Here is a 23,416-nt window from a genome sequence, read left to right on the forward strand (position 1 = left end):
TACACGCTCATCGCGTAGATTTATCGGAAATGTATAGGATGCGTTCGTAAATTCGCTCTGGCTATCTACTCCGTTTTCAGAGCACTCTCGTCTGAGTGCCAGAGCGCAGAATAACTGATGAATTTACTAAAGCTCAACACCTGTTAAAAATGGCTGGTGTCAGTAAACGTCGGCAAAATGTTTTAATTCAATTGTGGCCAGCAGCACAGTTACAATCACCAACCACCTGGATAAAATGAAATAAGCCTAACCAGCTCTGCTAGGACGAGTAAAGTGTTCAGAGCGATTTTTCTCTTATTTGTGCCTGGAAGTAGCTAGCCGGTTAGCTTGGGCGCTTGACTGCCATTGTGAGGTTAAAACGCTCAGATCAACCTTTACTCCGCGAAACGCTCGTTTAAGAACGCCCTGAGTGCACCCCGGCACCCGAGATTGAATTCGCGAACACACCCTAAATCTACGTTGTGCGGATTTGCGTAATCACGTGATGTGAGTTTTTACGCAGCCAGCAGCATGGCCGCTACCTCGGAGTAGTCATGGTTCGACTGTGACGCGAATTTCACTCCAAAGGAGGCGTTGTCCTACCGGCGGGTTCATTCTTACGTTAAACCGGGGGATGGGATTACCCAACCCGTCATTTTAACGGCATTATTTTATTATTTTGTGGTTTTAGCTCAGAGTTTTAATATTATTTTATCAACATGATCAAGAACGGTCACCACACATCGAGTGAGCAGGGCATAGAGAGCGGTGCTAAGCAGGGAGACTTGGCTTGCAGCCCAGAGAAGAGGAAGCGCTCTGTCCGGGTGTGGTGTGATGGCTGGTAAGTCGTGTAGCTTCGCCTCCTGTCCGGGTGTGGTGTGATGGCTGGTAAGTCGTGTAGCTTCGCCTCCTGTCCGGGTGTGGTGTGATGGCTGGTAAGTCGTGAAGCTTCGCCTCCTGTCCGGGTGTGGTGTGATGGCTGGTAAGTCGTGTAGCTTCGCCTCCTGTCCGGGTGTGGTGTGATGGCTGGTAAGTCGTGTAGCTTCGCCTCCTGTCCGGGTGTGGTGTGATGGCTGGTAAGTCGTGAAGCTTCGCCTCCTGTCCAGCTAGCGACTTATATTAACTACATGTACAACGTTGCCTATCTGCGAAAAGGGTTTATAATAATGTTTGGTGGTCTGTTGTGCGTATAGTAACCTCAGTAATTTAAGTAGCTAGGCTAGTGACTAACTGTTAGCGTAGTTTTACCAATAATGATGCATTTTGGTTGATCAACTTGATTATAACCACTAAGCTAGATAACCGCACATCGTTACATTCCGCTTCACACAAACTGGCTAACTAGGTATTTTTGCTACTTTGTAAACATGAACTTGAGTGTTGCTGCCTGGTCAAACAAAAGTGGCTACTAATGTGATTATTTTGTGATTTCAATCACAAATACCCCTAAAGTCAGATAACTACAGTACCTGCTAGCTAGCTATACTGTTTCAGTTGCTACCTTTCTGAGAGAGGGGCTGTGAATGTGATCACAGCCTGCCGGTGTCGACCAGTAGGGACGGAATGATCTCAGCTAGACTTAAGTTTCTGTGCACATGGTTTGCTAAATGCGGTTTAGGTAGGATGTTACGTAACCTTGGCTGTCACTGTGATGTATGGATATTGGGGAGGCAGGTAGCCTAGTGGTAAGGTTGTTGGATCGAAAATCAATGAGTTGACAAGGTAAACATCTGTCGTTCTGCCTCTGAACAAGGCAGTTAACCCACTGTCCCCCGGTTCTCCTTTGCACCCCAGTATCTCTACTTGCACATTCATCTTCTGCACATCTGTCACTCCAGTGTTTAATTGCTGTATTGTAATTGTTTCGCCTACTTATTGCCTTACCTATCTTATCTCATTTGCTCACATTGTATATAGACTTTTTTGTTTTCTACTGTATGTTTGTTTATTCCATGTGTAACTCTGTGTTGTTGTTTGTGCTTTGCTTTATCTTGGCCAGGTCGCAGTTGTAAATGAGAACTTGTTCTCAACTGGCCACCTGGTGAAATATACAAATTAAATAAAAAGGCCGTCATTGTAAATAAGAATTTGTTCTTAACTGACTTGCCTAGTTAAATAAATCTTACAATTTGTATTTTTTTAAATATTGGAAATACAGTGTCTTGCGAAAGTATTCGGCCCCCTTGAACTTTACGACCTTTTGCCACAGTTCAGGCTTCAAACATAAAGATATAAAACTCTATTTTTTTGTGAAGAATCAACGACAAGTGGGACACGATCATGAAGTGGAACAACATTTATTGGATATTTCAAACATTTTTAACAAATCAAAAACTGAAAAATTGGGCGTGCAAAATTATTCAGCTCCCTTAAGTTAATACTTTGTAGCGCCACCTTTTGCTGTGATTACAGCTGTAAGTCGCTTGGGGTATGTCTCTATCAGTTTTGCACATCGAGAGACTGACATTTTTTCCCATTCCTCCTTGCAAAACAGCTCGAGCTCAGTGAGGTTGGATGGAGAGCATTTGTGAACAGCAGTTTTCAGTTCTTTCCACAGATTCTCGATTGGATTCAGGTCTGGACTTTGACTTGGCCATTCTAACACCTGGATATGTTTATTTTTGAACCATTCCATTGTAGATTTTGCTTTATTTTTATGTTTTGGATCATTGTCTTGTTGGAAGACAAATCTCCGTCCCAGTCTCAGGTCTTTTTCAGACTCCATCAGGTTTTCTTCCAGAATGGTCCTGTATTTGGGTCCATCCATCTTCCCATCAATGTTAACCATCTTCCCTGTCCCTGCTGAAGAAAAGCAGGCCCAAACCATGATGCTGCCACCACCATGTTTGACAGTGGGGATGGTGTGTTCAGGGTGATGAGCTGTGTTGCTTTTACGCCAAACATAACGTTTTGCATTGTTGCCAAAAAGTTCAATTTTGGTTTCATCTGACCAGAGCACCTTCTTCCACATGTTTGGTGTGTCTCCCAGGTGGCTTGTGGCAAACTTTAAACAACACTTTTTATGGATATCTTTAAGAAATGGCTTTCTTCTTGCCACTCTTCCATAAAGGCCAGATTTGTGCAATATACGACTGATTGTTGTCCTATGGACAGAGTCTCCCACCTCAGCTGTAGATCTCTGCAGTTCATCCAGAGTGATCATGGGCCTCTTGGCTGCATCTCTGATCAGTCTTCTCCTTGTATGAGCTGAAAGTTTAGAGGGACGGCCGGGTCTTGGTAGATTTGCAGTGGTCTGATACTCCTTCCATTTCAATATTATGGCTTGCACAGTGCTCCTTGGGATGTTTAAAGCTTGGTAAATCTTTTTGTATCCAAATCCGGCTTTAAACTTCTTCACAACAGTATCTCGGACCTGCCTGGTGTGTTCCTTGTTCTTCATGATGCTCTCTGCGCTTTTAACGGACCTCTGAGACTATCACAGTGCAGGTGCATTTATACGGAGACTTGATTACACACAGGTGGATTGTATTTATCATCATTAGTCATTTAGGTCAACATTGGATCATTCAGAGATCCTCACTGAACTTCTGGAGAGAGTTTGCTGCACTGAAAGTAAAGGGGCTGAATAATTTTGCACGGCCAATTTTTCAGTTTTTGATTTGTTAAAAACGTTTGAAATATCCAATAAATGTCGTCCCACTTGTTGTTGATTCTTCACAAAAAAATACAGTTTTATATCTTTATGTTTGAAGCCTGAAATGTGGCAAAAGGTCGCAAAGTTCAAGGGGGCCGAATACTTTCGCAAGGCACTGTAGCTTGGTACAGTGCAGTTGCTGACTAGCTGCTAGCTAACAATTAGCCTGGTCCCAAATCGGTTTGTGCTTGACAATTCCTTGAGGAGCAGAAACAGACTGGCACCAGTCTAGTTGTCTACAACCATAGACCATATCAGTTCTAGCTATGTGTATGACTACAGCCTTTCTCCTATACAGCTGACCGGGACAGTAGTTGGCTGGCAACGGTTGGTCGGCCGGAAGAACGGTCGTTCATTTGTTGATTGATCTGAAAGTCACTGTTTTAGCTACTTGATATCAATTTCATGCTATAGAAAGGTATACAGACTAGCCCAAACTAATACCTCTTATTACGTTTATAATAACTGTATTTTACTGTTATTACCCAACTATATATTACTAACTGTAAACATGATGACGAGCCAAGTGGGACTAAGGCTGTTGTCATGGCAGCACTACTGTATGTTGCAACGCTTGATTTGTTGTCAGAGGACAATGTGCAGAGTGACATAGCTAGCTACCCAACCCAGTTGGCAAGGAAGTACAAAGTCCACCCTTATCAGTTGACCATAAGAGTTGTTTACTTTCAGCAGTAGCTTGGCTTTAGTCAACACCTGTTATATTCAGTGCATGTGACAAATAACATTTGATTAGTAGCTAATAGGCCTTTATTCAAGTTTGTAAAATACATAAATGCCTGATAAGGCTCCTTCCTGGGTGACGTTTCCCCTAGCTACAGATCTAGGATCATCTCCCCAATCCTAACCTTAACCATTAATGGGGGAAATGCCAAAATGACTGAAAGATCAGCGTCTACTCTAGGGGCACCTTCTTCCTCCCTTGATAAGGATGAGGTAGAAGCTCTGTGATCGATTCTGCTGTCTGCCAGGTGGAGAATGACCTGCAGTAACCTTTGTCTCCCTGTGGATTAGAGAGGAGTCAGGAGAGTAAGTTATTAGCCAAGACCAATAACACGCTCTGATGCCCTTGCTCTGGCTTGGTTCAAATAATTTACATGGGTTATATTCATTAACTCAACTTGTCCCATAAAGAAATGTGCTTGTTTTGTTTCAAACCCATACGGTGTGCACTAAATCAATAGGAAATACCACCCTGGCTTACTATCACTGATTCAACACGACTGGATAGGGGAAAGTAAAGGATTCTACTACTTAGCTTTCACCTATTAACAGACACCAGATCAGTGATTAGGCTCTTTCAAAGAAGAAGAAGAAGAAGGGGGAGGAGGAAGGAAGGATGCATTTTGAGAGTACTCAAACAGGGCTAGTCTCTCACTCCCGTCCATCCACACCACCTAGTACCTACAGCCTGCATTGTGTTCATCATGGGATGTGTCCAAAATGGCAGCCTATGTTGTGCACTTCTTTTGACCAAGGGCACCTCTTTTGATCAGAGCCCTATAGTGCACTTACTCTTAATACTAAATAGCCTTTTATGGGGTAGTGTCCCAAACGGAACCCTATTCCCTTTATAGGGCACTACTTTTGCCCAGGGCCCATAAGGCTCTGGTTAAGTGTAGTGCATCATGTAGGGTACAGAGTACCATTTGGGTCGCTGACGTGGTCTTGCTGAGTTTACTTGAGGCGAGAGCCGACTGACTCCCACCTCCCCGTTCTCACCTTGTGACTGGTGGTGGCATAGCTATAAACACTGCTCTCACACAGACACAGATACTTTGCCCTCGTGGTACCCAGACAGAAAGCTAGTTTGTGATAGCTTGTTTTGACATGGCAGTCCAGAATAGTGGGTATAAATAACTAACCAACCGTCTGTCTGTTTACACAGTGATTAAGTATTAATAGCTAACCAACATAGTGAACATGTCGTCCAGTGACAGATACAGCATGGGGGTGGCAGAGGGGTCTTGTTGGGGTCTTTTAGGGGGTAGCAGGGGGGTCTTTCAGGGGGTAGCAGGTGGGTCTTTTAGGGGGTAGCAGAAGGGTCTTTTAGGGGGTAGCAGGAGGGTCTTTTAGGGGGTAGCAGGAGGGTTTTTTAGGGAGTAGCAGGAGGGTTTTTTAGGGAGAAGCAGGAGGGTTTTTTAGGGAGTAGCAGGAGGGTTTTTTAGGGAGTAGCAGGAGGGTTTTTTAGGGAGAAGCAGGAGGGTCTTTTAGGGAGTAGCAGGAGGGTCTTTTGGGGAGTAGCAGGAGGGTCTTTTGGGGAGTAGCAGGAGGGTCTTTTGGGGAGTAGCAGGAGGGTCTTTTGGGGGGTAGCAGGAGGGTCTTTTGGGGGTAGCAGGGGGGTCTTTTGGGGGTAGCAGGTTAGTTAATTAATACTTAATCACTTTGTAAACAGACAGACGGTTGGTTAGTTATTTATATCCACTATTCTGGACTGCCATGTCAAAACAAGCTATCACAAACTAGCTTTTTGTCTGGGTACCACGAGGACAGAGTATCTGTGTCTGTGTGAGAGCAGTGTTTATAGCAGGGGGGTCTTTTAGGGTGTAGCAGAGGGTTCTTTTAGGGGAGCAGGGAGAGGGAAAGAAAGTGGGAGAGAGCGAGATAAAATAAAACAGAAGCACTCAGTGTAATTTGTTACAGCGGAGTATGTCCCGAATGGCAACCTATTTCCTACAGCCTACAGAGTGCACTCAGAATGATTTCTTTACATAGTGGAATGAATTAGAGGGAGTGGCTGTTTGGCCAAAACCCAGCAAGTTATGTGGATAGGACAGACCTGTCAGAGGCAGGCTCTCTGTACTATAGTGGCAGTATAAAGGAGAGTTGTTGGGAGTCCCCAGTTGATCTGCCTGTCTCCTGGTCTTAGCCTGGGATACTGTCGTCTTGGTTACACCTCAGGGATAATTCCCACGGTAATCCTGGTGTTAATTACAGAGAGGAATCAGTACTTACACACACACATTACAGAGAGAGGATGACACACATACTGCCAGATCCACACATTGTACTTTCCTCGGGCTGAATCCTAACTTGAGAAACGTAACTTGTTGTGTTTAGTGTAAATCCCACCATGGCTGGTAATCCTGTGACGGAAGGACAGAAGGAGGACGGAGCAGAATGTAGGGTTGTGTGGGGTGATGGGTCTGCTGTGTGGAAGGAGAGCGGTTCCTCCATATCTATTCCATGAGGGAGTGAGGGCGTGAGTGAGGGGAGGGAGGGAGGGGAGGGAGGGAGTGAGGGAGGGGAGTGAGGGAGGGAGGGGAGGGGAGTGAGGGAGGGAGGGGAGGAGGGAGGGAGGGGAGTGAGGGAGGGAGTGAGGGAGGGGTGAGTGGAGGGGAGTGAGGGAGTGGAGTGAGGGGAGTAAGGGAGGGAGTGGAGTGAGAGAGGGAGGGAGGGGAGGGAGGGAGTGAGGGAGGGAGGGGAGTGAGGGAGGGGAGTGAGGGAGGGAGTGGAGTGAGGGGAGGGAGTGGAGGGAGGGAGGGCGGGCGGGCGGGCAGGCAGACAGACCACCACCACCGGATACAGATGCCAACTATCAAGTATAGAGCAGCTTCTCATTAAAACACTAGCCCCTCCCTTAGACCAGCTCAGTTATACACACACTGTCTGTCCCACGTTAATGACATCATGCTCTCTCTCCCTGTCCTGTAGTTATGACATGGTGCACTACGGCCACTCCAACCAGCTGAGACAGGCTAAGGCCATGGGAGATTACCTCATCGTTGGAGTACATACAGATGGTGAACACACAGACACACACACGGAGACACACACACGGAGACACGCACATTAATCATAAGTATCTCAGTCTCTGTTTCTTCACTTGCCTCTCTGTTCCCCTCCACTACACTACAGTAATATACAGTCACTTCCCTTCTCTCCCTCCACTACACTACAGTAATATACAGTCACTTCCCTTCTCTCCCTCCACTACACTACAGTAATATACAGTCACTTCCCTTCTCTCCCTCCACTACACCACAGTAATATACAGTCACTTCCCTTCTCTCCCTCCAGAAGAGATCTCGAAGCACAAGGGTCCTCCTGTCTTCACCCAGGCAGAGAGGTAAGAAAATCACTGCGTTTCATTTTCATGTCAATGGACAATAAAGTTTTGGTATGTAAATGGACAATAAAGTGTTGGTATGTAAATGGACAATAAAGTTGTGGTATGGTGTTGTAGGTATAAGATGGTGCGGGCTATCAAGTGGGTGGATGAGATCGTAGAGGGTGCTCCCTACGTCACCACACTGGACACACTGGACAAATACAACAGTGACTTCTGCGTCCACGGAGGTAAGGGGAGGGAGGGAGCGAGCGGGAGGTAAGGGGAGGGAGTGAGCGGGAGGTAAGGGGAGGGAGCGAGCGGGCGGGAGGTAAGGGGAGGTAAGGGAGGGTAAGGGAGCGAGCGGGAGGGTAAGGGAGCGAGCGAGAGGGCAAGGGGAGCGAGCGGGGGGGGTAAGGGGAGGGAGCGGGAGGGAGGTAAGGGGAGGGAGCGGGAGGGAGGGAAGGGGAGGGAGCGGGAGGGGGGTAAGGGGAGGGAGCGGGAGGGAGCGGGGGGTAAGGGGAGGGAGCGGGAGGAGGAGGGAGTGGGAGGGGGAGGTAAGGGGAGGAAGCGGAGGTAAGGGGAGGGAGCGGGAGGTAAGGGAGGGAGGGAGGGAGGTAGGGGAGGGAGCGGGAGGTAAGGGGAGGGAGGGAGGGAGCGGAGGTAGGGGAGGGAGCGGGAGGTAAGGGAGGGAGGGAGGGAGGGAGGGAGCGGAGGTAGGGGAGGGAGCGGGAGGTAAGGGAGGGAGGGAGGGAGGGAGGGAGCGGAGGTAGTGGAGGGAGCGGGAGGTAAGGGAGGGAGGGAGGGAGGGAGCGGAGGTAGGGGAGGGAGGGAGGGAGCGGAGGTAGGGGAGGTAGGGGAAGGGGCCCCTGACGGATCGATTTGTTACTTTTTTAAAGGAGAACAGGGACTCATCCTCCTTCCATATTTGTGTGTTTATTTAGACAGTTGAGAATGTACATTCCAGGCTGCAGTGGTAGAGTGGCAGAACAGTGTCAGAGGTGGGATTCTATCATGCTGGGCTGATGTCAGAAAACTAACTCCAACGTTGTCCTTGTGTACCTTAGATGACATCACCCTGACGGTGGACGGTAAGGACACGTATGCGGAGGTGAAGAGAGAGGGCCGGTACCGGGAGTGTAGACGCACCCAGGGGGTCTCCACCACAGACCTGGTGGGCCGCATGCTGCTCATGACTAAAACCCACCACAGTAACATCGTGAGTACCACACACAGAGTGCACACTGACCCTACAGTACCGTAGTGTGTGTGCTTACAGCAGGGGAGGCCGGTGAGGGGAGGACGGTTCATACTAAAGGTTGGAACGGAGGGAAGGGTATAAAACACATTCCATTCATTCTGCTCCAGCCCATCCTCCCCAATTAAGGTGTCACCAACCTCCTGTGGCTTACACTGTTGTAATGGCAGAAATCACACGGGGCTGACCTCAAGCAAAACTCTCTCTTCCTCTGTCGGTTTACAGGACAACTCAGACTACCAACAGCACACGGACAACTTTGGGAAGGTAAATATTACTATTCAAATATATTCTGGAGAGGAAGTGGAGATGACAACACTCTGTGGTTGTGGATTATTCTGAACACAAGGGGGCGCAATTCCCCTGCTCAGGACAACCATGGTGTGCTGTACATCTCACTGAAAATAGTACCGTAGTGTATTCAGATGTAATGTTCAGAAAGCTACGTTATTTTGTATTTTTTAACAAAACGTCTCTTTGGAACATCCACGTGAGCCTGCTTTCTGAGGAGTCACTTCCTCAGGCTTTCCAGCTACTATGAGATGGCTGGCTTTCTGAGGAGTCACTTCCTCAGGCTTTCCAACTACTATGAGATGGCTGGGTTTCTGAGGAGTCACTTCCTCAGGCTTTCCAGCTACTATGAGATGGCTGGGTTTCTGAGGAGTCACTTCCTCAGGCTTTCCAACTACTATGAGATGGCTGGGTTTCTGAGGAGTCACTTCCTCAGGCTTTCCAGCTACTATGAGATGGCTGGCTTTCTGAGGAGTCACTTCCTCAGGCTTTCCAACTACTATGAGATGGCTGGGTTTCTGAGGAGTCACTTCCTCAGGCTTTCCAGCTACTATGAGATGGCTGGGTTTCTGAGGAGTCACTTCCTCAGGCTTTCCAACTAGTATGAGATGGCTGGGTTTCTGAGGAGTCACTTCCTCAGGCTTTCCAGCTACTATGAGATGGCTGGCTTTCTGAGGAGTCACTTCCTCAGGCTTTCCAACTACTATGAGATGGCTGGGTTTCTGAGGAGTCACTTCCTCAGGCTTTCCAGCTAGTATGAGATGGCTGGGTTTCTGAGGAGTCACTTCCTCAGGCTTTCCAACTACTATGAGATGGCTGGGTTTCTGAGGAGTCACTTCCTCAGGCTTTCCAACTAGTATGAGATGGCTGGGTTTCTGAGGAGTTACTTCCTCAGGCTTTCCAGCTACTATGAGATGGCTGGGTTTCTGAGGAGTCACTTCCTCAGGCTTTCCAACTAGTATGAGATGGCTGGGTTTCTGAGGTTAGGGTTTAGAACGGGCCCTTCCCCTCTCCTCTCCTCCATGTTCTCCCCGGGGTCCTAAGGGCCACAGTCTATGGACAGGAGTTGGGATAGGTTTATATTAGGTTTGTGTTAGGTTTAGATGAGGGTTAGAGGTTATGACTATAATAGTGTTTTGTCTCCCCAGGGTCCTAAGGGCCACAGTCCATGGACAGGAGTGTCCCAGTTCCTCCAGACTTCCCAGAAGATCATCCAGTTTGCCTCAGGACAGGAGGCCCAACCTGGGGACACCATCATCTACGTAGCCGGGGCCTTCGACCTCTTCCGTATCCTTATGTACCGCTGTGTCTGTGAGAGAGACATATGGTGGTTGTGTGTCTGTGAGAGAGACACATGGTGGTTGTGTGTCTGTGAGAGAGACACATGGTGGTTGTGTGTCTGTGAGAGAGACACATGGCGGTTGTGTGTCTGTGAGAGAGACACATGGTGGTTGTGTGTCTGTGAGAGAGACACATGGTGGTTGTGTGTCTGTGAGAGAGACACATGGTGGTTGTGTGTCTGTGAGAGAGACACATGGTGGTTGTGTGTCTGTGAGAGAGACACATGGCGGTTGTGTGTCTGTGAGAGAGACACATGGCGGTTGTGTGTCTGTGAGAGAGACACATGGCGGTTGTGTGTCTGTGAGAGAGACACATGGCGGTTGTGTGTCTGTGAGAGAGACACATGGCGGTTGTGTGTCTGTGAGAGAGACACATGGCGGTTGTGTGTCTGTGAGAGAGACACATGGCGGTTGTGTGTCTGTGAGAGAGACACATGGCGGTTGTGTGTCTGTGAGAGAGACACATGGCGGTTGTGTGTCTGTGAGAGAGACACATGGCGGTTGTGTGTCTGTGAGAGAGACACATGGCGGTTGTGTGTCTGTGAGAGAGACACATGGCGGTTGTGTGTCTGTGAGAGAGACACATGGCGGTTGTGTGTCTGTGAGAGAGACACATGGCGGTTGTGTGCACTGTGAGAGAGACACATGGCGGTTGTGTGTCTGTGAGAGAGACACATGGCGGTTGTGTGTCTGTGAGAGAGACACATGGCGGTTGTGTGTCTGTGAGAGAGACACATGGCGGTTGTGTGTCTGTGAGAGAGACACATGGCGGTTGTGTGTCTGTGAGAGAGACACATGGCGGTTGTGTGTCTGTGAGAGAGACACATGGCGGTTGTGTGTCTGTGAGAGAGACACATGGCGGTTGTGTGTCTGTGAGAGAGACACATGGCGGTTGTGTGTCTGTGAGAGAGACACATGGCGGTTGTGTGTCTGTGAGAGAGACACATGGCGGTTGTGTGTCTGTGAGAGAGACACATGGCGGTTGTGTGTCTGTGAGAGAGACACATGGCGGTTGTGTGTCTGTGAGAGAGACACATGGCGGTTGTGTGTCTGTGAGAGAGACACATGGCGGTTGTGTGTCTGTGAGAGAGACACATGGCGGTTGTGTGTCTGTGAGAGAGACACATGGCGGTTGTGTGTCTGTGAGAGAGACACATGGCGGTTGTGTGTCTGTGAGAGAGACACATGGCGGTTGTGTGTCTGTGAGAGAGACACATGGCGGTTGTGTGTCTGTGAGAGAGACACATGGCGGTTGTGTGTCTGTGAGAGAGACACATGGCGGTTGTGTGTCTGTGAGAGAGACACATGGCGGTTGTGTGTCTGTGAGAGAGACACATGGCGGTTGTGTGTCTGTGAGAGAGACACATGGCGGTTGTGTGTCTGTGAGAGAGACACATGGCGGTTGTGTGTCTGTGAGAGAGACACATGGCGGTTGTGTGTCTGTGAGAGAGACACATGGCGGTTGTGTGTCTGTGAGAGAGACACATGGCGGTTGTGTGTCTGTGAGAGAGACACATGGCGGTTGTGTGTCTGTGAGAGAGACACATGGCGGTTGTGTGTCTGTGAGAGAGACACATGGCGGTTGTGTGTCTGTGAGAGAGACACATGGCGGTTGTGTGTCTGTGAGAGAGACACATGGCGGTTGTGTGTCTGTGAGAGAGACACATGGCGGTTGTGTGTCTGTGAGAGAGACACATGGCGGTTGTGTGTCTGTGAGAGAGACACATGGCGGTTGTGTGTCTGTGACAGAGACACATGGCGGTTGTGTGTCTGTGACAGAGACACATGGCGGTTGTGTGTCTGTGACAGAGACACATGGCGGTTGTGTGTCTGTGACAGAGACACATGGCGGTTGTGTGTCTGTGACAGAGACACATGGCGGTTGTGTGTCTGTGACAGAGACACATGGCGGTTGTGTGTCTGTGACAGAGACACATGGCGGTTGTGTGTCTGTGACAGAGACACATGGCGGTTGTGTGTCTGTGACAGAGACACATGGCGGTTGTGTGTCTGTGACAGAGACACATGGCGGTTGTGTGTCTGTGACAGAGACACATGGCGGTTGTGTGTCTGTGACAGAGACACATGGCGGTTGTGTGTCTGTGACAGAGACACATGGCGGTTGTGTGTCTGTGACAGAGACACATGGCGGTTGTGTGTCTGTGAGAGAGACACATGGCGGTTGTGTGTCTGTGAGAGAGACACATGGCGGTTGTGTGTCTGTGAGAGAGACACATGGCGGTTGTGTGTCTGTGAGAGAGACACATGGCGGTTGTGTGTCTGTGAGAGAGACACATGGCGGTTGTGTGTCTGTGAGAGAGACACATGGCGGTTGTGTGTCTGTGAGAGAGACACATGGCGGTTGTGTGTCTGTGAGAGAGACACATGGCGGTTGTGTGTCTGTGAGAGAGACACATGGCGGTTGTGTGTCTGTGAGCTAGACAAAGGGTGGTTGTGTGTCTGTGAGACACCAAGGGTGGTTGTGTGTCTGTGAGAGAGACCATGGGTGGTTGTGTGTCTTTGAGAGAGACTGAGACAAAGGGTGGTTGTGTGTCTGTGAGAGAGACAGAGACAAAGGGTGGTTGTCCCTCTCCCTCTCTCCCTCTCTCTCTCTCCGTCTCTGTGTGTGTGTGTGTTATTACCTTGACCACTCCTCCCCGTCAGACATTGGTCATGTTGACTTCCTGGAGACTGTCTACAAACAGGCTGAGAGGCCTTACGTCATCGTGGGACTGCACTTTGACCAGGTATGTACAAACAAACACACACACGTTCAGAAAACGCTGACCTCAACAGATTCAGTCAACATTTGCACTGAGCCAAAGGGTAGAGTTGCCGCTTTCAAGATGCGGACTCTAACCCGGAATTTATAAGAAATCTTGCTATGCCCTCCGACGAACCATCAAACAGGCCAAGCGCCAATACAGGGCAAAGATTTAATCGTACCACACCGGCTCCGACGTTCGTCTTATATGGCAGGGCTTGCAAACTATTACAGACAACAAAGGGAAGCACAGCCGCGAGCTGCCCAGTGACACAAGCCTACCAGACGAGCTAACTCACTACTACGCTCGCTTCGAGGCAAGCAATACTAAGGCATGCATGAGAGCATCCGCTGTTCCGGATGACTGTGTGATCACGCTCTGCATAGCCGACGTGAGTAAGACCTTTAAACAATCCAACATTCAGAAAGGCGCCAGGCCAGACTGATTATGTGCTCCGGGCATGTGCTCACCAACTGGCAGGTGTCTTCACTGACATTTTAAAACATGTCCCTGATTGAGTCTGTAATACCAACATGTTTCAAGCAGACCACCATAGCCCCTGTGCCAAAGAACACTAAGGCAACCTGCCTAAATGACTACAGACCTGTAGCACTCACCTCCGTAGCCATGAAGTGCTTTGAAAGGCTGGTAATGGCTCACATCAACACCATTATCCCAGAAACCCTAGACCCACTCCAATTTGCATACCACCAAAACAGATCCACAGATCTCCACACTGCCCTTTCCCACCTGGACAAAAGGAACACCTATGTGAGAATGCTGTTCATTGACTACAGCTCAGCGTTCAACACCATAATGCCCTCAAAGCTCATCACTAAGCTAAGGACCCTGGGACTGAAAACCTCCCTCTGCAACTGGATCCTGGACTTCCAGACAGGTCGATCCCAGGTGCTGCTACCTACCCTCAACACAACTGCCACACTGATCCTCAAACTGGAGCCCTTCAAGGGTGCGTGCTCAGTCCCCTCCTGTACTGTACTCCCTGTTCACCCACTACTGCGTGGCCAGGTACGACTCCCAACATCATCATTAAGTTTGCAGATGACACAACAGTGGTAGGCCTGATCACCAACAACGACGAGACAGCCTATAGGGAGGAGGTCAGAGATGTGGCCCGGGTGGTGCCAGAATAACAACCTATCCCTCAATGTGATCAAGACAAAGGAGATGATTGTGGACTACAGGAAAAGGAGGAACAAGCACGCCCCCATTCTCATCGACGGGGCTGTAGTGGAGCAGGTTCCTTGGTGTCCACATCACCAACATACGAACATGGTCGTAACACACCAAGACAGTCGTGAAGAGGGCACGACAAAACCTTTTCCCCCTCAGGAAACTAAAAATATTTGGCATGGGTCCTCAGATCCTCAAAAGGTTCTACAGCTGCACCATTGGTTGCATCACCGCCTGGTATGGCAACTGCTGGGCCTCCGACCGCAAGGTACTACAGAGGGTAGTGCAAACAACCCACTACATCACTCTACACCAGGCAGTGTCAGAAGAATGGCCTAAAAATGGTCAAACACCCCAGTCATAGACTGTTCTCTCTACTACCGCATGGCAAGTCTAGGACCAAAAGGCTTCTAAACAGTTTTAACCCCCAAGCCATAAGACTCCTTAGGTAATCAAATGGCACCCGGACTATATACATTGTGTCCGTCCCCCCAACCCCTCTTTTACACTGCTGCTACTCTGTTTATCATATATGCATAGTCATTTTAACCATACCTACATGTACATACTACCTCAAACAGCCCGACTAACCGGTGCCTGTATATAGCCTCTCTACTGTATATAGCCTCTCTACTGTATGTAGCCTCTCTACTGTATGTAGCCTCTACTGTATGTAGCCTCTCTACTGTATGTAGCCTCTCTACTGTATGTAGCCTCTCTACTGTATGTAGCCTCTCTACTGTATATAGCCTCTCTACTGTATGTAGCCTCTCTACTGTATATAGCCTCTCTACTGTATATAGCCTCTCTACTGTATATAGCCTCTCTACTGTATATAGCCTCTCTACTGTATGTAGACCTCTCTACTGTATATAGCCTCTCTACTGTATGTAGACCTCTCTAGTATGTAGCCTCTCTACTGTATGTAGCCTCGCTACTGTATATAGCCTCTCTACTGTATATAGCCTCTCTACTGTATATAGCCTCTCTACTGTATGTAGCCTCTACTGTATGTAGCCTCTCTACTGTATGTAGCCTCTCTACTGTATGTAGCCTCTACTGTATGTAGCCTCTACTGTATGTAGCCTCTACTGTATGTAGCCTCTCTACTGTATGTAGCCTCTCTACTGTATGTAGCCTCTCTACTGTATGTAGCCTCTCTACTGTATGTAGCCTCTCTACTGTATGTAGCCTCTCTACTGTATATAGCCTCTCTACTGTATGTAGCCTCTACTGTATGTAGCCTCTCTACTGTATGTAGCCTCTACTGTATATAGCCTCTACTGTATATAGCCTCTACTGTATGTAGCCTCTACTGTATGTAGCCTCTCTACTGTATGTAGCCTCTACTGTATATAGCCTCTCTACTGTATGTAGCCTCTACTGTATGTAGCCTCTCTACTGTATGTAGCCTCTCTACTGTATGTAGACCTCTCTACTGTATGTAGACCTCTCTACTGTATGTAGACCTCTCTACTGTATGTAGCCTCTCTACTGTATGTAGCCTCTCTACTGTGTGTAGCCCCTCTACTGTGTGTAGCCTCTCTATTGTATGTAGCCCCTCTACAGCGTGTAGCCCCTCTACTGCGTGTAGCCCCTCTACTGCGTGTAGCCCCTCTACTGCGTGTAGCCCCTCTACTGCGTGTAGCCCCTCTACTGTGTGTAGCCTCTCTATTGTATGTAGCCCCTCTACAGCGTGTAGCCCCTCTACTGCGTGTAGCCCCTCTACTGTGTGTAGCCTCTCTATTGTATGTAGCCCCTCTACCGCGTGTAGCCCCTCTACCGCGTGTAGCCCCTCTACCGCGTGTAGCCCCTCTACCGCGTGTAGCCCCTCTACTGTTACTATTCACTGTCTTTTTACTGTGTGTTTATTTCCTTACCTATCTATTGTTCACCTAATACCTACTTTTTACTTAAAGGTTGCACTGTTGGTTAGGGACCTGTTGTATTCGGCGCAGGTGACTAAACTTTGATTTGAAACACTGACCCCATCAGAATCTATGTGAATGTGGTTTTCTAACCCTGTAGACATGCTGGGGGGGTGCTGACTGTGTTTCACTGTCCCGCTCTCTCTCACACACAGGCCCGTGGTACGCACAGACACACACACAGGCCCGTGGTACGCGCAGACACACACACAGGCCCGTGGTAGGCGCAGACACACACACAGGCCCGTGGTACGCACAGACACACACACACAGGCCCGTGGTACGCACAGACACACACACAGGCCCGTGGTACGCGCAGACACACACACAGGCCCGTGGTACGCGCAGACACACACACAGGCCCGTGGTACGCGCAGACACACACACAGGCCCGTGGTACGCGCAGACACACACACAGGCCCGTGGTACGCGCAGACACACACACAGGCCCGTGGTACGCGCAGACACACACACACAGGCCCGTGGTACGCGCAGACACACACACACAGGCCCGTGGTACGCGCAGACACACACACACAGGCCCGTGGTACGCGCAGACACACACACAGGCCCGTGGTACGCGCAGACACACACACAGGCCCGTGGTACGCGCAGACAACAGTAGTGGCCAAAAGCATGGGCATTGAGGACTTTCACCATTTCGAAGTAGATCAACTGGGCTCACATTGTTTACCGACTCATATAAGTAGTAGAAGAAGACGATTGGGAATGGAAATGCCCTCGATGCCGCTGCCCATGCTTTCACAGACACCAAAATGGGACCAATACCCCTGTTTCACATTGCAATAAAGCCTCATGCCATTGGTCGAAAGCTGGTAAATATCCTGTCATTGGTCGAGAACTAGTCAAATATCCTGACATTGGTCGAAAGCTAGTAAATATCCTGTCATTGGTCGAAAGCTAGTAAATATCCTGTCATTGGTCGAAAGCTAGTAAATATCCTGACATTGGTCGAAAGCTAGTAAATATCCTGTCATTGGTCGAAAGCTAGTAAATATCCTGACATTGGTCGAAAGCTAGTAAATATCCTGTCATTGGTCGAAAGCTATTAAATATCCTGTCATTGGTCGAAAGCTAGTAAATATCCTGTCATTGGTCGAAAGCTAGTAAATATCCTGACATTGGTCGAAAGCTAGTAAATATCCTGTCATTGGTCGAAAGCTAGTAAATATCCTGACATTGGTCGAAAGCTAGTAAATATCCTGACATTGGTCGAAAGCTAGTAAATATCCTGACATTGGTCGAAAGCTAGTAAATATCCTGTCATTGGTTGTTGTGTTTTTCTGTCAACCAGGAAGTGAATCGCTACAAAGGGAAGAACTACCCAATCATGAACATCCACGAGAGAACCCTGAGTGTCCTGGCCTGCAGGGTGAGAACATACACACATTAAACATACAGCGATGCCCACCGACACACAGGCGCCCACCAACACACACCCCGACACACCGACACACACCCCGACACCCACCAACACACACCCCGACACCCACCAACACACACCCCGACACCCACCAACACACACCCCGACACCCACCAACACACACCCCGACACCCACCAACACACACCCCGACACACACCCCGACACCCACCGACACACACCCCGACACCCACCAACACACACCCCGACACCCACCGACACACACCCCGACACCCACCGACACACACCCCGACACCCACCAACACACACCCCGACACCCACCAACACACACCCCGACACCCACCAACACACACCCCGACACCCACCAACACCAACACCAACACACACACACAAACACCAACATAGACACACACAGCTTCTTTGTAACCCCATGGGCCCAATAGTCAGACAGGTAAAGCTGTCTGCTCTGCTTACACACACACACACACACACACACACACACACACACACACACACACACACTGAAGGACGGTTGGCTCTCTCCTCCATTCATCTCTTATCAGACCAGCTACAGAAGAATGATCCTCTGCCCTCCCGGTGTTCACATCAAACCGTCTGCTTGTGTATCTTACATCTTTTATTGTGTGTTGACGTGTCTTGAGAATGTGTTTTATGAAATCGTAATCCATAATCCGAATCCTAAACGGCACTCGATTACTCAAACCACACAAAGGGTGTCTATACACACACACACACACACACACACACCGGATTACGCAATTCCATAACCATTCAGAGTTAACACAAAGCCTGAAACTGTCTCCCTGTCCTGTGACAGAGCTATTACTCAATGACTATTGATAGTCACCCTCGACCTAAATACAACCATTACACAACACTCACAACTAACTCATTTATTTTTGTTTAATTATCTTTCTCTCTCCTCCTCCAGTATGTATCAGAGGTGGTGATTGGGGCTCCCTATGCTGTGGGTAAAGATCTGCTGGACCACTTCAAGGTGAGGCACACACACACACACACGAAGACACACACACACACTCACACGAAGACACACACACACACTCACACGAAGACACACACACACACACACACGAAGACACACACACACACACACACACACGAAGACACACACACACACACACACACACGAAGACACACACACACACACACACTTGAAGACACACACACACACACACTTGAAGACACACACACACACACGAAGACACACACACTCACACGAAGACACACACACACACACACACACATTGAAACAGTGATACTGTTTGACTGGGAGAAGAGACGTCTTTCCTAACATGCATAGCCTCTCTTAGGGAGAAACATGTACAATGACCTGGTGTGTGTGTGTGTGTGTGTGTGTGTGTGTGTGTGTGTGTGTGTGTGTGTGTGTGTGTGTGTGTGTGTGTGTGTGTGTGTGTGTGTGTGTAAACTGACCTTTCTCGTGTGTGTATGGGACTGGGCATTGATCCAGACTGGGGTGCTGTAGTAATGTCAGGCTGTTACTGTATAGCAGACATACTACAGATGTCGCTCTCGCTCCCCCTCTCGCTCCCTCCCTCTCCCCCTCCCTCCCTCCCCCCGTCACTTCCTGTTATACCATAGATATTTATGATAAATCATGTAGGTTATATAATTGATCCTATTGACTATACTCATGATCTATGATGTCACACTTGTAGGTGGACCTGGTGTGTCATGGGAAGACAGAGGTGTTTCCTGACAGGGACACTGCAGACCCTTATGCTGTGAGTACTGACTGTGTGTGTCTGTTTGTTTATGTGTGTTTCGCAGTATTCGTGTGTGTGTCTTTTTGTGTGATTGCATGTTATTGTGTGTGTGTGTGTCCCAGGAGCCTAAGAAGAGAGGTATCTTCCGTACAGTAAACAGTGGTAACGGTTTGACCACCGATGACATCGTACAGAGAATCATCAAGAACCGGTAAGGGCCTCTCTCACCCATCTATCACTGTCTACCTTTGTCTCTCCTTGTCCCTCATCTTTTTCTCACTCGTTTGGTTATTTTTCCATCCCTCTCCCAACCTCCTCCCCACCTCCCCCTCCCCCCCTCTCCCCACCTCCTCCTCCTCCCCTCTCCCCACCTCCTCCTCCCCACCTCCTCCTCCCCCTCTCCCCACCTCCTCCTCCTCCCCTCTCCCCCCACCTCCTCCTCCCCCTCTCCCCACCTCCTCCTCCCCCCTCTCCCCACCTCCTCCTCCCCCCTCTCCCCACCTCCCCCCTCTCCCCACCTCCTCCTCCCCCCTCTCCCCACCTCCTCCTCTCCCCACCTCCTCCTCCCCCCTCTCCTCTCCCCACCCCACCTCCTTCCTTCCCCCCCCACCTCACCCCACCCCCTCCCCAACCACTCTCCCCACCGCCCCCCCCACCTCCTCCTCCCCACCCCTCTCCCCACCTCCTCCCCACCCCTCTCCCCACCTCTCTCCCTCCTTATTTGGTATTATTGTATTGTTACATTGTACCAAATGCACTATACAAACGAAGTTGGTTTGATTGTCTCTCTCCAGGCTGCAGTTTGAGGCAAGGAACCAGAAGAAGGAGGCCAAGGAGATTGCGGTGTTTGAGGCGATGAAAAGCCAGGCAGAGGGAGAGCAGGCCGGGGACACGGCCCAGGCAGCACATTAACCAGATCAAACTAGTTCAAACCAGACCCAGCTGTCCCAAAACTAATCCTAACCCAGAGTTTCTCAAACTCGAGAAACTCTGAAATAACTTTTTTTTAAATTGCGTTTGGTTCATAGAAGTGGGGTTAAGTCAGTAACCTCCGGTAGCTGCTAGATGCCGTTGTCATAGTGAGAGCGGTTTTGAACGGTTTAATCACCGGATTCCCTCCTCAAAGCCCAGAAGCCTCAGAACAGAGTGGACAAGACCAGGCACTGAAATCAGACTGGAGGAAAAACAACAATCACTGGTGTTCATTTCTACTCAGCAGATCAAACTAAATGATTGGCTGATGATCTTCTGAACTTCCCAATACATTTCTGATGCATTTGTCACTTCAAACAGTCCTTCATATTGAAACACTGTCAAATGTACTGTCAACTGATTTGTAATAGTCGGTTATAGTCCCAGTTTAAGATCCAAACATTGGCTGTTGATTTCATCACCTTTTTTTTTTAATGACAAAATGGGGTCACGGAACAAAAAAGTTTGGGAACCCCTGTCCTAACCAGTTCTAAATGGTTCAAACACGACCCGAACCGGGTCAGACTGAACCCAGCCAGCCCAAACCAGTCTAGTCCTACTACTTGTACTGTATACACATCCTTTAGTGAAGCATTGCCTGCTAGCCCGTCCTGGGACCGGCTTTACCCCCCCAGTCCACAACGGGACAAACTCATTCCACCGACGGCCGAGTGTCTGCGGGTTTTCACTCCCTTGTACTTGATTGATGAATTAAGGTCAGTAATCAGTAAGGAACTCCCCTCACCTGGTTGTCCAGGTCTTAACTGAAAGGACAAACCAGAGGACACTAGGCCCTCCGTGAAATGAGTTTCCACCTGACCCAAACCGGATCAGACCAGATCAAACTGCAGAAACAGACTTTAACCAAGACACCTCCTCTCCTTCACCAGCTAAGGAGAACACAAAAATAACCCTCTTCCCTCTGTCAGTGGAGGCTGCTGAGGGGAGGATGGCCCATTATAATGTCTGGAGTGGAATATCTGGAATGGACTGTGTTAAATCTTCTCCCACTTTGAGGCAGAAAGAAAGGAAGAGAAACCAAAGTGTGACTGATGAAAAAGAGAACATTGAGAGACTTGTGATGAAGAGAGGAAAGTCTATGTAGTTGTGTGTGTACTGTATATTTAGTAGTGCCTTCTAGTCTGATCTACCAAATGGCACACTGTTCCCTATGGACCCTGGTCAAACGGCCGCTGACCCCAGCCCTGCGGTTACGGCCGCTGACCCCAGCCCTGCGGTTACGGCCGCTGACCCCAGCCCTGCGGTTACGCCCGCTGACCCCAGCCCTGCGCTTACGGCCGCTGACCCCAGCCCTGCGGTTACGCCCGCTGACCCCAGCCCTGCGCTTACGCCCGCTGACCCCAGCCCTGCGCTTACGGCCGCTGACCCCAGCCCTGCGCTTACGGCCGCTGACCCCAGCCCTGCGCTTACGGCCGCTGACCCCAGCCCTGCGCTTACGGCCGCTGACCCCAGCCCTGCGCTTACGGCCGCTGACCCCAGAACACATACATGCCAGAGTTGTAGCTGCTCAGCCTGAAGTGTCCCCACTTGCGCTGTCGAATAACTGGCTGTTCTGTGGCGTGACCGGTACGACTCTTCAGGTGGCCTGTCACGTGTGTTCGAGGCAGAGGTCTTGGGTTCGCGCCTCGCTAGGAGCTGACTCAGGAGGAAGGTGGTGCTCTTTAAGCAAGCAGCATGACCTCCTTCACATCACTATGGGTCGGAGTCCTGTCTACTATCTCTTCAATACATTTAACCAGTGTACGATATAGGGAGTAATTTCAGATGCAGCCCTCTGTCTTGTATGTAACCTGATGATTCAGGACTCTGTCTTGTATGTAACCTGATGATTCAGGACTCTGTCTTGTATGTAACCTGATGATTCAGGACTCTGTCTTGTATGTAACCTGATGATTCAGGACTCTAGTCTTGTATGTAACATGATGATTCAGGACTCTGTCTTGTATGTAACATGATGATTCAGGACTCTGTCTTGTATGTAACATGATGATTCAGGACTCTGTCTTGTATGTAACCTGATGATTCAGGACTCTGTCTTGTATGTAACCTGATGATTCAGGACTCTGTCTTGTATGTAACCTGATGATTCAGGACTCTAGTCTTGTATGTAACATGATGATTCAGGACTCTGTCTTGTATGTAACCTGATGATTCAGGACTCTGTCTTGTATGTAACATGATGATTCAGGACTCTGTCTTGTATGTAACATGATGATTCAGGACTCTGTCTTGTATGTAACATGATGATTCAGGACTCTAGTCTTGTATGTAACCTGATGATTCAGGACTCTGTCTTGTATGTAACATGATGATTCAGGACTCTGTCTTGTATGTAACATGATGATTCAGGACTCTGTCTTGTATGTAACATGATGATTCAGGACTCTGTCTTGTATGTAACATGATGATTCAGGACTCTGTCTTGTATGTAACATGATGATTCAGGACTCTAGTCTTGTATGTAACATGATGATTCAGGACTCTGTCTTGTATGTAACATGATGATTCAGGACTCTAGTCTTGTATGTAACCTGATGATTCAGGACTCTGTCTTGTATGTAACATGATGATTCAGGACTGTCTTGTATGTAACATGATGATTCAGGACTCTGTCTTGTATGTAACATGATGATTCAGGACTCTGTCTTGTATGTAACATGATGATTCAGGACTCTAGTCTTGTATGTAACATGATGATTCAGGACTCTGTCTTGTATGTAACATGATGATTCAGGACTCTAGTCTTGTATGTAACATGATGATTCAGGACTCTGTCAA

At 48.9% G+C, this 23,416-nt stretch overlaps 1 protein-coding gene across 6 annotated transcripts; it reads left to right on the top strand.

Annotated features, from left to right (window-relative positions):
- Positions 1–551: 551 nt before the first annotated feature.
- pcyt2 (phosphate cytidylyltransferase 2, ethanolamine) lies at positions 552–23,416 on the top strand. Of its 6 annotated transcripts, none has more exons than XM_052528822.1 (13): positions 552–820; positions 7,307–7,395; positions 7,673–7,721; positions 7,839–7,951; positions 8,768–8,919; positions 9,184–9,225; positions 10,398–10,536; positions 13,254–13,336; positions 17,792–17,869; positions 18,832–18,897; positions 19,598–19,663; positions 19,768–19,856; positions 20,440–23,416. In XM_052528822.1, the coding sequence occupies exons 1-13, from the start codon at positions 699–701 to the stop codon at positions 20,555–20,557; spliced, it is 1,206 nt and encodes a 401-aa protein (XP_052384782.1). In that variant the 5' UTR covers positions 552–698; the 3' UTR covers positions 20,558–23,416. The 6 variants fall into 6 exon arrangements, with proteins under 6 accessions (XP_052384782.1, XP_052384785.1, XP_052384783.1 ...); XM_052528825.1 differs by having other exon boundaries at positions 798–867; XM_052528823.1 differs by lacking the exon at positions 552–820 and adding an exon at positions 823–914.

The sequence above is a fragment of the Oncorhynchus keta genome, chromosome 10 (assembly GCF_023373465.1).
Source record: "Oncorhynchus keta strain PuntledgeMale-10-30-2019 chromosome 10, Oket_V2, whole genome shotgun sequence".
Classification (NCBI taxonomy): Eukaryota; Metazoa; Chordata; class Actinopteri; order Salmoniformes; family Salmonidae; genus Oncorhynchus; species Oncorhynchus keta.

Bases quoted from the DNA above. Each gene is read 5' to 3' on its own strand.
- pcyt2 (XM_052528822.1), top strand. From the start codon at position 699: ATGATCAAGAACGGTCACCACACATCGAGTGAGCAGGGCATAGAGAGC. The intron at 9,226-10,397 runs GTAAATATTACT...TTGTCTCCCCAG, and splicing joins ACACGGACAACTTTGGGAAG to GGTCCTAAGGGCCACAGTCC. The intron at 18,898-19,597 runs GTGAGGCACACA...TCACACTTGTAG, and splicing joins ATCTGCTGGACCACTTCAAG to GTGGACCTGGTGTGTCATGG.